A 12500-nucleotide genomic window follows, 5' to 3' on the forward strand; every position below is an offset into this window, starting at 1 on the left:
CTGGCTCATTCTGCAGATCCAAGGGGACCCCTCGGGATCCTTGTCCAGGATGACCAAAGTGCATGTATTCTAGCCCTGGCTCATTCTGCAGATCCTAGGGGACCCCTCGGGATCCTTGTCCAGGGACTGAGTTACATTACCTACTTCAGTGATGCTTGAATTTGTTCATACGTTAGTTCCCCATGTTACTGCCAACAGACAGTTTGTGAAAATAAGGCAGCTAGCTTATTAGAGTTTGGAGGGCAGGGGAGAATATCCTACTGTCTTTGCACTACCACCATGTAACATGCAGTCTCTTTCTTCTGCTCGTAAATCTTTTACACATACAAGATATTTGACCCAGCCTTTTCCCAAACCCCTCACTTTTCTTACAGATTTGTGAATATCCTTCTTCCTCCTGATGCAAAAGAGATCGCTACTCGCTTTCGCTGGTGGCAGCCAAGGCACGAGGGCCTGGACCAGAATGACTGGGCCATCGACAACGTGCTCATCTCAGGCTCTGCGGACCAGCGGACCGTCATGCTGGACACCTTCAGCAGTGCCCCAGTGCCCCAGCATGAGCGCTCCCCCGCCGACGCCGGTCCAGTCGGGAGGATCGCCTTTGACATGTTCGTGGAGGACAAAACCGCAGGTACATTTCTCCTTGATACTAAATATAGCAACCAGGGCGAATGCAGTCATTTGAACCTGCTTTGGAGGGAAATTTTGCATCTACTCACCTGGTGTATCAACAAAGGATTCATTTATGCTATCCTCATTTCTCTGCTTGGTGCAAATGGTTAATACACTCGGCTGTTCACTGAAATGTTGGCGGCTTAGTCCTCCCAGAGGAGCCTCAGAAGAAACGCCTGGCAGTCTACTTTCAAAGGAGATGGTAGTCACCATGAGTCACACCGTCTCCAGGAAATGAATATGGTTCTTTTCCACAGCCTTCCAAACTTGTTATCACGAAATATCTTCTTTCACCAAGCCAGCAAGTCTACCTTAATAATTCCCATTCCCTAGTTTCATTACCAGGATGATTTTGCTTTCTTAGAGGAAAAGCGTTCATTTCTGTGTTTCCTGGATTCCTCTTTGAGTAGAAAGCCAACATCCCCCCATGGTTTTTTTAAAAAATATCCCAAGGCAAGGTATGGCAGCATTTCCTGTTTCAGGTAGTGTCAAGGTCTTGCTTGTGGCTCTTTGGCCCAGTAGGTATCGCTCAGTGATGCTGGTGAATTGGGACGGGTCCCTTTCTGCTACTCTCACTTGTAATGCCTCAGTTGTGTGTGATTTCATGGCCCTATGTTGGTCACCTTTTTGTAAAAGGATATCTTCGAGGAAGAATGTGACTTTGTTTTGCCACATCCTTGGTCTTATTGCATAAAATATATCTTATGGTTAGGTAGTGATATTTAATCAGAAAACAGATTAAAATATGAAGCTGCTACAGATTCATCAAAGAGCAGAACTGCGTCACATCCAATTCTGCATTTTGCTCAGAGAAGAGACAAGCTGGATCGGTTTTGCCAGAGGAAGACTTTTAAGAACCTTCTAGGTTATTGAAGCCTATCTGGGGAGAAAATTGGAAATTTGTGGAGTTTAATCACTTATAATAATATGAATCTTTATTTTTAAGGTCATGTAAGTTCAAAGTATGAAACTGAGAAAAGGTCAAATTCACAAGAATGAAACAAAAACTCATCTGAAATCTCATCACCCAGAGCATGACCACTGTCAATATTTTGGTGTATTTCCTTAGAGTCATCTTTTATGTCATTATATAAATATAAACACTGCCATCGACTCCATTCTGACTGACCATCACCCTGGAATAGGGTTTCTGAGACGATAAATCTGTATAGGAGCAAGATAGCCTCATCTTTCTCCCATGGATCAGCTGGTAGATTTGAACTGTTGGCTTTGCAATCAGCAGACCAATGCCTAACCCACAGAACCACCACAGTTCCTTGGAAATATATAAATATAGTTCCAACAAAATTATCATCTTACCTCATATATATTGTGGAGCTTGATTTTTTTTTTTTTTTGATAAATCCTTTTATTGGGTGCTCTTACAGCTCTCGTAACCATCCAGACATCCATTGTGTCCGGCACATTTGTGCATATGTTGCCATCGACATTTCCAAAACATTTTCTTTCTACTTGAGCCCTTGGTATCAGCTCCTCTTTTTTCCCCTCCCACCCCTACCCACCTACCCTCATGAACGCTTGATAATTTATAAATTATTTTTATTTTCATATTTTACACCGTCCACTGTCTCCCTTCACCCATGTTTCTGTTGTTTGTCCCCCTGGGGGTGAGGGGGTGTATGTCAATCATTGCGATCAGTTCCCCTTTCTCCCCCTTCTCTACCCACCTTCCCTCTACCTTCATGGGATTGCTTCTCTCATGATTGGTCCTGAGGGGCTTATCTGTCCTGGATTCTGTGTGTCAAAAGCTCTTATCTGTACCAGTGTACATCCTCTGGTCTAGCCAGATTTGTAAGATAGAAATGGGGTCATGATAGTGCGGGAGGGGGGAGGAAGCACTAAAGAACTATAGAAATGTTGTATGTTTCATCGGTGCTTTACTGCACCCTGGCTGACTTGTCCCTTCCTTGTGACCCTTCTGTGAGAAGATGTCCAATTGTCTGCAGATGGGCTTTGGGTCTCCATTCTGACCCCACTCGTTCACATCAAAACAGTTATTTGAGGTCTTCTGATACCTGATCGCACCAAACACCTCGTGAGCACATGGGTTGGTATGCTTATTCCATGTGGGCTTTGTTGCTTCCCTGCTAGATGGCCGCTTGTTTAACTTCAAGCCCTTAAGACCCCAGACTAGCTTGATTTTTTAACCTGTAATTAAATCCTATATCCCTAAGTATCTTTGAAAATATACTTTCAATAGTTGTAAAAGATGGCACCATAATTTGTTTTTCTATCTCCACATTGTTGAATACTTAAAGATTAATTGTCATTAATGCATTCACTTGGCACTATGATAAATTGCAAAGACATACTAAATAACACCCTTTTAAATCACAAAAAGTATAAAAAGTTGCTCAAAACTAAGTAATCTTATTCAATTAAGGTTATTGAGATTGAAATTGTTTATTCCTATGTAATAATTTATATACATGGGTTTAAAATTAGAGAATAATTTTTAACTATTTCCGTATAAAGTATACTGATTATTTTTCAAGTCCTTGGGGTATTGACTTTATTGGGAATTAGTGGTGTGCTATTAAAATAATCAATGTCCTAGTTCCTGCTTGTCTTAGGAAAACCATTCCAGAAGCGGTAGCATTTACCTATAGGCATACTTGCTGACCTTGGGATAGAACAGACTGATTAGTCGATTGACATAAGGCACCTTTCATCAGGATTGCAGAGAGCGGACATAAAGTGAAATATGCGCCCTAGAGTAACTGACTCAAGGTAGTTATGTTAGAATTGAGATTCCTTTTGAGTCCACCGTCTGATGTTGGATTCAAGCAGTTCCAAATCCCTCCAGGAAAAAAGCAAACTGATATTGGTATTGTGGTCACCGTTTGAATCCCAGAGATCAGCCCACAGACAAGATCAAAAAGACACAAGCGGGTGAGGCTGAATTATAATTCAGTTGTCTCATCACAAAGGGCAGGTGTCACAAAGGCTGCTTCTGACCAATGAGGGGCAGACACCTGTAGGACTGACCACAGTGATCGCCAGAGGTTCAGGCCAGCAGTACAATCAAGCTGAGCCGAACCGAGCCAGAAACATCCGGTCAAGGAACATCATGCCAGGACATAGACGCGCTCACAGATTCCACAGGCATCGGCGGTCATTTCTCTCCCGATCCCACAGAGCCGAGCTGCAGTTTCCCGTGAGCCGAGTGGAACGGCTCCTGCGGGAAGGAAGCTACGCGCAGCGCCTGAGTTCTGCGACCCCGGTGTTCTTTGCTGGTGTGCTCGAGTACCTGATAGCGAACATTCTGGAGATGGCCAGTAACGAAGCCCACGTCAACCACAGAATCCGCATCACTCCAGAGCACGTGGAGAGCGCCATGGACAACAACCCGCAACTCACCCGGCTCGTGGACGTGGCCATGATCGTGCCCGAGACGGAGAAGATGGCCCCAGCAAAGAAGTGAAGACCCCCTGGCCCCAGAGACTGACCAGAGTCCTCACAGCCTCGTCCAGGCCCAAACCACTCCCAGCGGAAGGTGTCCTGTGCTGTTACTACCAGCAGATGCTACGAATAAAAGGTTTACATCCATGGGGAAAAAAATAAATGACTGAAAAGTAGAATACATTGTCCGGTCTCTCCTCTGAATGCTCAGAGGCCATCCAGCTCTCTCCATTATAAATGTTGGTGATCACCCCAGAAAGCACACACAGAGGGGTTGGGTCTATGTTGTCTGAGTCTTTCATGAATTAGATGCAGTGTGTGGATTTAGCTCTAAGCTTTCTGGAATAAAATCATGATGCAAAAATACATTTTTTTAGAAGGGAATTTGGGGGACATGACAGAAAGAAGGAGGGAAGGGAAGGGAGGAAAGAGGGAGAAAGAAGCAGGGCCCACTCTGTGCTCTTCAATTCACATGAATGAAAACCAGTTGCCCTGAAGTCAGCAGACTCAAGGCGACCCCATTCGTGTCTCCTAGGGTTTTCCTTGGCTGCTTTTAAAGAAGGGCATCACTGGGCCCGCCTTTTGAACCCTTGTGAGGGACTCGAACCTTCATCCTCTGGGTTAGCTGCTGAGGCCAGGAACCATTTGTGCCACTCAGTGACTCACACAGTCTTTCTTACTCTGCCCTCAACTCACCGTCTTGTTGCCTGGTTTTCCTTAGACTCTTCCAAATCTCCTGTTTCAGTCATTTATCAGCTGGATACATTTCCTCAAAGTGTAGCTGTTGCTCACATTTCAATATCTGTTCCCAAGTATTGAGTGACCAATACAAGTGTATAACTATTTTAGAGAGAATCCTCATTTCCAATCATCCTCTGCTAACATTTGATTTTCATGTTTTCCAAAGGTAGAAATGATTTCATATTTTCAGCACTTAAAAAGTATTCTTCATAACAAGTACAACAACATCAAGCTTTAATTTTTCTCAATTTCTGGGCCCCAAAACAAGTTGTTTGTCTCATTAGATGGGCTGCTTAAAAGTTTCAGGTAATTCTCCCAGAATATGAACAGAATTTGCTATCCCCCTGCCCTTTCATTTTACTAACATTTCGTCTCCTCCTCTTGATCCTACTCAGAAAGGTAAAAATCCGTCAGAAAGTGATATATACAGATCCCTTATGTATAATGCACGTACTTTTCTCCTAGTGTAGATTTGCAATGCCAGATCTCAACACCTCCAGGATTCATGTTCCTCAAACTATGTGCTTGTATCAGTGTTTTGTCTGTGGACTGCATGTAACATATGAGTAATTTCTACTTGAAATCATTCTAGATTTCATCGGAAGTGAAAATCTGATTCTAGTGTTTTCATTTGTCATGATTTTTTTAAGTGAATGAGCATTGGCTATTCCATGATGATTGTACAGTAGAGCGATTCTGTGAGTCCCCTGATGGTGTCATGCTTTGCGGCAGTCATGATGGCAGAGAAGTGTATGCAGTGACCCATGACCTGACTCCCACAGAAGGCTGGATTTTGCAATTCAAGGTGAAAGCAGCTGGTCTCTATTTCATTAATAACAGCACATTAACAATATAAAATAGGGAGGGGAGGGGAGCTGATATCAGGGGCTCAAGTGGGAAGAGAATGGTTTGAAAATGATAGCGGCATATGTACAAATGTGCTTGACACACTGGATGAATGTATGGATTGTGATAAGAGATGTAAGAGCCCTCAGAAAAAGTAAGAAAGAAAAAGAATGTTGGCATTTAGATCGGGGTAAAAAATATGGGGAAAATTTAATGACAAAGATGATCTAAAATTTCATTAGCTTCATTTGTACTTTGAAAAATAAAATTTGTTATTAAAATAGTATGTAATTTATTTATGACTTGATGATTAAGGGTATTTCTTTTCTAAACTATTTCAAGATGAAACTTTCATATGCATGAAGTATACACCGGATTAAATGCTGATTCAATAAAAACATGGATCATAAAAACATAGGATACTGATTGCAAGTGTCTCAGATACCTCCTAGTATGACTTAGGCAAACTTTCACATTTAGAAAATATTAAAGCCATAATTGCACTATCTGCCTTTTCATAAGAGCATTTTAATGTTTATGGAGGAAGAAAATTAATAGAAAATAAAACCGAGATATGACAAAATACCAATTTATAAACTATCAAGGGCTCATGTGGGAGGGGGGAGCGGGGAGGGAGGGGAAAAATGAGGACCTAATGTCGGGGGTTTCAATGGAGAGAAAATGTTTTGAGAATGATGTACAAATGCACTTTACACAATTGATGTGTATATGGATTGGGATAACAGTTGTATGAGCCCCTAATAAAATGTTAAAAAAAGAAAAAAAAGAAAAGGATGATGGCAAGATATGTACAAATGTGCTTGACACAATAGATATATGGATTGTTATAAGAGCTGTAATGGCCCCCAATAAAATGATTTTTAAGAAAGGGGTACAGAAAACTAGATAAGAGTTTTGAAATATTAATGAAAATTATTAAATAATACCTGACAAAAACAATAAAAAAAAAAAGAAAGAAAAGAAAACCGAGATTAGCATTATTGCCAACATCAACTTCATATTTTGGCCAAGATTAAATATCCACCCATTTAGCCTGCCTACCTAAATTTTACTGTACTAGCAACAAGTGTCACATTAAGTCTATCTCCATTAACAAAGGATGCTGGGAAGTATTAAAGTACTTTCTGTTGTCACTTCATTGCATTTCAGATGTAGTTGAAGGTGATTTATTGAGACTCATAAATTGCACAACAAAATAGCAAAATTAGTAAAGCTGTTAGCCATCCTTCTTGGTCAAGCACGCTGCAAAAGAGAAGTGCCAGACCATTAACACAACAAACAGCAATTTGTAAGAGCTGCGGAGGCCTTCCAAGGCAGCCAGCCAGCTGGGCAGAAGTGTAGGCTTCAGCTTCTCTCCAAACCCCAAACAATACACTTGGCACTCTCGGTAATCTGTCACCTTGGGCAACCATGTCAATGCTCCCTGTCCATCAGTAGAACAAAGAGTGACCCTAAAGCCCAGAAGGGCTGTGGAGCAGCATATGCCAAGTGGTCAGCCGAGTTCTTGATGCAGAGTTCGTACAGTGGAAATCAGCTTGAATGTCTTTCATGTTTTAATACCTTGACAGTGTTGCTTTTCTACATTTATTAGATTGCTGTTGGATGTAAAGTGTCTGAAAAAATCGCCCAGAATCAAATTCATGTGCAGTATTCTACGGACTTTGGTGTGAGCTGGAATTATCTGGTGCCCCAGTGCTTACCTGCTGACCCCAAATGCTCTGGGAGTGTTTCTCAGCCATCTGTATTCTTTCCAACTAAAGAATGGAAACGGATCACCTACCCACTACCTGAAAGTTTAGTGGGAAAGTAAGTTTAAACTTTTTAAAAATAAAACCTGCTTCCAAGCAGCCAGAAGTAAATCGGGAGCCTCGTTGTTAAGCTTGGAATTATGTGTAATTGTGGGGAAAGTTGCTTTGTCCTCCAAAATCCTAAAGATCCTCAAATTCATAAACTACGTGATAAACGAACTTCAGAAGACCTCTGGTTGTAATTCTCAGAACTGGAAAAATGGTTCTTCCATATTGCACACCTGTCTTTCTTTAAATGGGGTGAAGCAATAGTGATGCCCTTGGTGCCATGAGAAAAGATGTCCCGTACCTTATCACCCTGTCCTCTGTAGTCCGTCATGCACCATCGACTTTGCATGATACCTGCAAACCTCCTAACTCTTCATGCTGCTTGTACAGGTTTCCTGTTTCCCTTATCAAAGCATTCTGTTTTACACCTGCAGAGCAAAGTAATTAACCAAGAACAATGTTGAGCCAAGGTGACTAAACTAGTCTCTGCAAAGGGTACGAATATGTTCACTTAGGACAATTTCAAAAACGTCATGTTCCCTTGTACTGTAAAATTAACAAAAGAGATACATTGAAGAAAATGGCAGGTGCACCCCCACTGTAGCAATGTTATGGTCAAGCGACCTGCGGAAAGGACTTGTGGAAAGAATGTGCTACAGCACTAGAACAGACAGAGGCGTTGGGAAAGGTGTTTACATGGGACAGGACCACTCAGGTTTTTGAAATGAATTTAATTGCTTTCAGACAGTGCAAGTCAAACTGGTCAAATAAAAATGAAATTTTTCATGTCTGTCATAAAAATCCCAACGGTAAGTGGGCTCTGGGATTGCTTAATTTTCAGACCCATCCTTATCTTCACGCATATTGTTCTCACTCCTGTATTTTTGCCCCGCTGGGACGAGTTCATCTTCGGAAGACAAAATGACTGCCAGCCAACTGGAAGAAAATGCTTCCTTACCCATGTCTAATGGGAGCGAAGGAGAGTTACATTTCTTCCTGAGAGAGCCAGAGGACCACCTCCTTGCATCTCATTGGTCAACATTAACTCAAGAGTCCCATTCCTAAGCCAGTCTCATCTGGACGCTGGGGACTGAATGACAAACATCAGTCATTCTCCCCTCTTATCCTCTAACGATATATGCTTTTTTTATAACGAGGCATACTTTTTAAAAATAATAATGACGCATAATTTATGTAGAGAAATAGCATAGATGTTCAACTCGGTGAGTTGTGGCCATGGGGAAGCCTGGTAACCGCCACACAAAACAAGATATAGAAAATTTACATCACCTCAGAAGCTTGCTTTCTCCATTTCGGACTCTGTTCCAAAATATTATGCTGTATCTGAGGGTAATTATGCAGCTTGTTGATGTGCAAGAAGACAAGTGAAGAACAACGGTGAGATTAAGATCTTGGGGAAATTGTCTTTTAATACAGCTCGTTCAACATTGTGTTCTAAGACTCACAGCGGCTATGAGAACAATGCTCACGTTTGAGGAATTCAAAGGTTGCTCTTCCCCAACTGCCTGAAACCTGTGCACAGACCACCAGAGCGCTCTCAAGAGTACCCTTCTGCTAAATCTCACAAAGACAATGCATCTGAAGGGTGCGGGCACCAAGGAAATCATGCCAGCTCATAAGAAACCTGATTTATGATAGTTGCAGTGGTGCATATTTTTTATGTTTTTATTGTTGGACATACAGATTCCATTGTATTTCCTTTTGTTTTGTAACTTGTCTCAGGTATTCTAAAATGCACATGAAATTAGTCTTTAAAGTTCCGTTTCTAGAAGTAGACAAACAATGAAGTAGCAGTCAGAAAACATTTGTTAGTTACCCATTTCATCCTGTCAAAATGTCTTACATCTCTTTGGCTCTTGACTACTCTGTACACATGCAGGAAAGTGGGTCTGAATAAAGTTAATATTTCCCCCTCTATTTCTTTTGTGCTGTGAATAGTCCAGTCAGGTTTCGGTTCTACCAGACGTACTCAGACATGCAGTGGGCGATCGATAACTTCTACCTGGGCCCTGGATGCCTGGACAACTGCAGAGGTCACGGAGACTGCTTAAAGGAACAATGCATCTGTGACCCAGGGTACTCTGGGCCCAACTGCTACTTGACGCACACCTTGAAGGTAAAGTTAATGCCTCTACTGGAAACATGGACTTACCCGCAGGGCCCTGACTTAAGAATCACCAGAAATCTCTTAACAATGTCCTGTGAAGCCCCAGTAAATACATTTTTTGTATGGAAACTAAGAAATGTGTCTTAAAATTTTTTACACAAGAATATTATAATTGAAACATTTCCAAGTAAACATATGCAAACCCCAAAAAATAATATTATAATTGAATTCCAGTACAATTATGAAATAAACTGCACAGATTAAAAGCACAAGGAATGTGTGTAAAAACAGGTTCACACTTTATCGTAAGCCCCAACCTAAGAACATCAGTTGTTGGAAGATAGCTATGCTCACCACTATACCACCAACGCTGAACATCAGTTCTTGTGATGTGACATTGCTCATTACTAACCCTCATGAAAGGATCACTTAAGATCGCAGTGGCATAGCAAAATGTGGTGAAAAAATCAAATGGTGCCCAGCTATCAGAATAGTGTCTGGAGTTAAAAGATCATCTTAAAATGAGCAGCCAACTGAGGTGTCAGCTAAACCTACCCAGAAGAAGCACATCAGCTTGTGTGATCCAAGGATTGTGAATAATAAGATTCAAGATCAGAGGAGGGAAATTCTGAGCACTTGATTTGCACACAGTGAAAGGGCCCAAATCCATTTTCAGAACTCCCATGGGGAATAAACCTCCATTTGAATTCCCTCAGACCATTAACTCCAAAGAAAATCCAAACTCACTGCGCCTGAGTCAATGCTGACTCACAGTGACCCCTGTGGATTCCAAGACTGTAACTGTTTACCGGAGTAGGAAGTTCAGTCTTTCTCCCGAGGAGGGGCTGGTGATTTTGAACGGCTGACCATTGGGATCACAGACCATCATGTGATCACTACATCACCAGGGCTCAACAGACCATTGTCTAGGAAGATGAAAAGCCTTCCCCTCAGACAGACTGCATCAGAAAGTGAATTAATGCAGGTACAGTTAGGTTAACGGTTAACATCTATGGTTTGTCTTCCCTTTGATCCATTTTATATTTGTCCTAGTTTTGTTTTCGTTCTTTTGGATTGAGGTTTCCCTGCATTTTCTTTTGTTATTGTTGCTGGGTTTTCTTCTTTGTTTTTATTTTGTTGTTGTTGTTGTTGTTATGATTCTCTTTATATGAACCCAGGGTGGATAATTCTAGACACACAGTAATAAGATCAATACTTCCTTACGGTTGCGGCAGAGGAAGTTTGGGGGAAAGGGGAGCTAATAACAGTCAGTACAAAAATGAAGAAAATATTCTACAATTGATCATGGTAATGACTGCACGACTTTAATATATTCACACCATTAAATTGTATCATATATGAATTATATGTCAATGAAAGTTTTTTCCCAAAATATTTTATCTTGGGAGCCAATATAGATATCATATCTTTCCATAGTTGAATCACATCACAAAGTATTGTACAATTGCTACTATAATCAGTTTCAAAACATTCTCTTCCTTCTTGAACTCCTTGACATCAACTCCCTCTTACCCCACCTCCACCACCACCACTGTACCCCCCAAAAACCCGTATTCTACTTGCTGTCTGTATAGGTTCATCAACCCTGGGTTTCATAGACTGAGAAATAGAAAAACATACAACAAAAATTCAACAGAGTTACCCCCCAATGATAAAATACAACTGAGATAAAACTCCAATATGAACAAACAAACAAATACAGCAAATGTTGAAAACCAGATCAGGCCCAACATGCATCAGAGGGGGGATCCACTGACAAGGTTTTAACCATTCAACCATATCATTTTGATCTTCTGTAGTCATCCCTCTAATGTACTCTGGTAACCACTTTCTTCCCATCCCTCTGTTATGGATAGAGGGGAATCACCGATGCTTATTCCCTAAGTATATCTCACAATGTATCTTGGGCTTGCACTGTTATCTATAGCGTTCTGCAAGCCAGAATCTCACAGTTTGGGCTATGATACTATTCCCTCCTTTGGCTACGGATTATATTATTTACAATCCTTCAGTCTCTGATGTGGGTGTGCTTCTTCCATGTGGACTTAGTTGACATCTCACTTAGATGGCTGCTTGTTTGGAAACATGCCTTTAAGACCCCAGAGGCTTTAAAATATATATCTGATTAGCTGTGCACCATCTAATTCCTTGGCCACCCTTTACTATAGCACCCATATCTTCTGCGTCTCCTTCCTGAGGGCAAGTATTGAGACAGGCCATGATGCGAGAAGTATGTAATTGTTCTTAAATTTGAGCTAGGATGTAGTACGTGTGAGCCCAAAACCCATTTCTGAATCTTTTTTTTTTTTAATCTGCCCTTGGCTACCGTTAGAGACCTCCTTGTTAATTTATGGTAGAGTCTTATCTTTCATCTCCCTGGAACATAAAGCTCTTCCATTACTATCTATTTTTTAATCACTTTATTGAGGGCTCTTTTAGCTCTTATAACAATCCATACGTACATCCATTGTATCAAGCATATTTGTACAAATGCTGCCATCATCATTTTCAAAACGTTTTCTTTCTACTTGACCCCTTGGTATCAGCTCCTCATTTTTTTGCCATCCCTCCACCACCCACCCTTCCTCATGAACCCTTGATAATTTATAAATTATTATCATATCTTACACCAACCACTATCTCCCTTCACCCACTTTTCTGGTGTTATATGTTGATCATTGTGATCAGTTCCACTTTTCTCTTCCCACCTTCTCCCTACTCCCTATAGCTACGCTCATTGTTGCTTCTGAGGGGTTTATCTGCCCTGGGTTCCCTGTGTTGTGAGCTCTTATCTGTACCACTGTACATGCTCTGGTCTAGCCGGATTTGTAAGGTAGAATTGGGTTCATCAT

The 12500-nt window shown here is 41.3% G+C and overlaps 2 protein-coding genes across 3 annotated transcripts in view; both read left to right on the forward strand.

Moving 5' to 3' along the window:
* Nucleotides 1-12500, forward strand: part of RELN (reelin) — a 549393-nt gene that overhangs the window by 505161 nt on the left and 31732 nt on the right. For both annotated transcript variants that reach the window (XM_004702602.2, XM_004702603.2), the window contains exons 50-53: nt 375-631; nt 5487-5641; nt 7295-7509; nt 9459-9636. In XM_004702602.2, the coding sequence (XP_004702659.1) occupies nt 375-631; nt 5487-5641; nt 7295-7509; nt 9459-9636 (805 nt within the window). The remainder of the gene's footprint in view (nt 1-374; nt 632-5486; nt 5642-7294; nt 7510-9458; nt 9637-12500) is intronic.
* Nucleotides 3758-4190, forward strand: LOC123521554 (histone H2A-Bbd type 1-like). Its single transcript, XM_045288956.1, has one exon. The coding sequence runs from the start codon at nt 3764-3766 to the stop codon at nt 4115-4117; it is 354 nt and encodes a 117-aa protein (XP_045144891.1). The 5' UTR covers nt 3758-3763; the 3' UTR covers nt 4118-4190.

This window comes from Echinops telfairi, unplaced genomic scaffold (genome assembly GCF_000313985.2).
Source record: "Echinops telfairi isolate 266 unplaced genomic scaffold, ASM31398v2 ScPeMD7_23;HRSCAF=83, whole genome shotgun sequence".
NCBI classification, from domain to species: Eukaryota; Metazoa; Chordata; class Mammalia; order Afrosoricida; family Tenrecidae; genus Echinops; species Echinops telfairi.

Excerpts from the sequence above, each read along its gene's own strand:
- LOC123521554 (XM_045288956.1), top strand. The coding sequence starts at position 3,764 with ATGCCAGGACATAGACGCGCTCACAGATTCCACAGGCATCGGCGGTCA.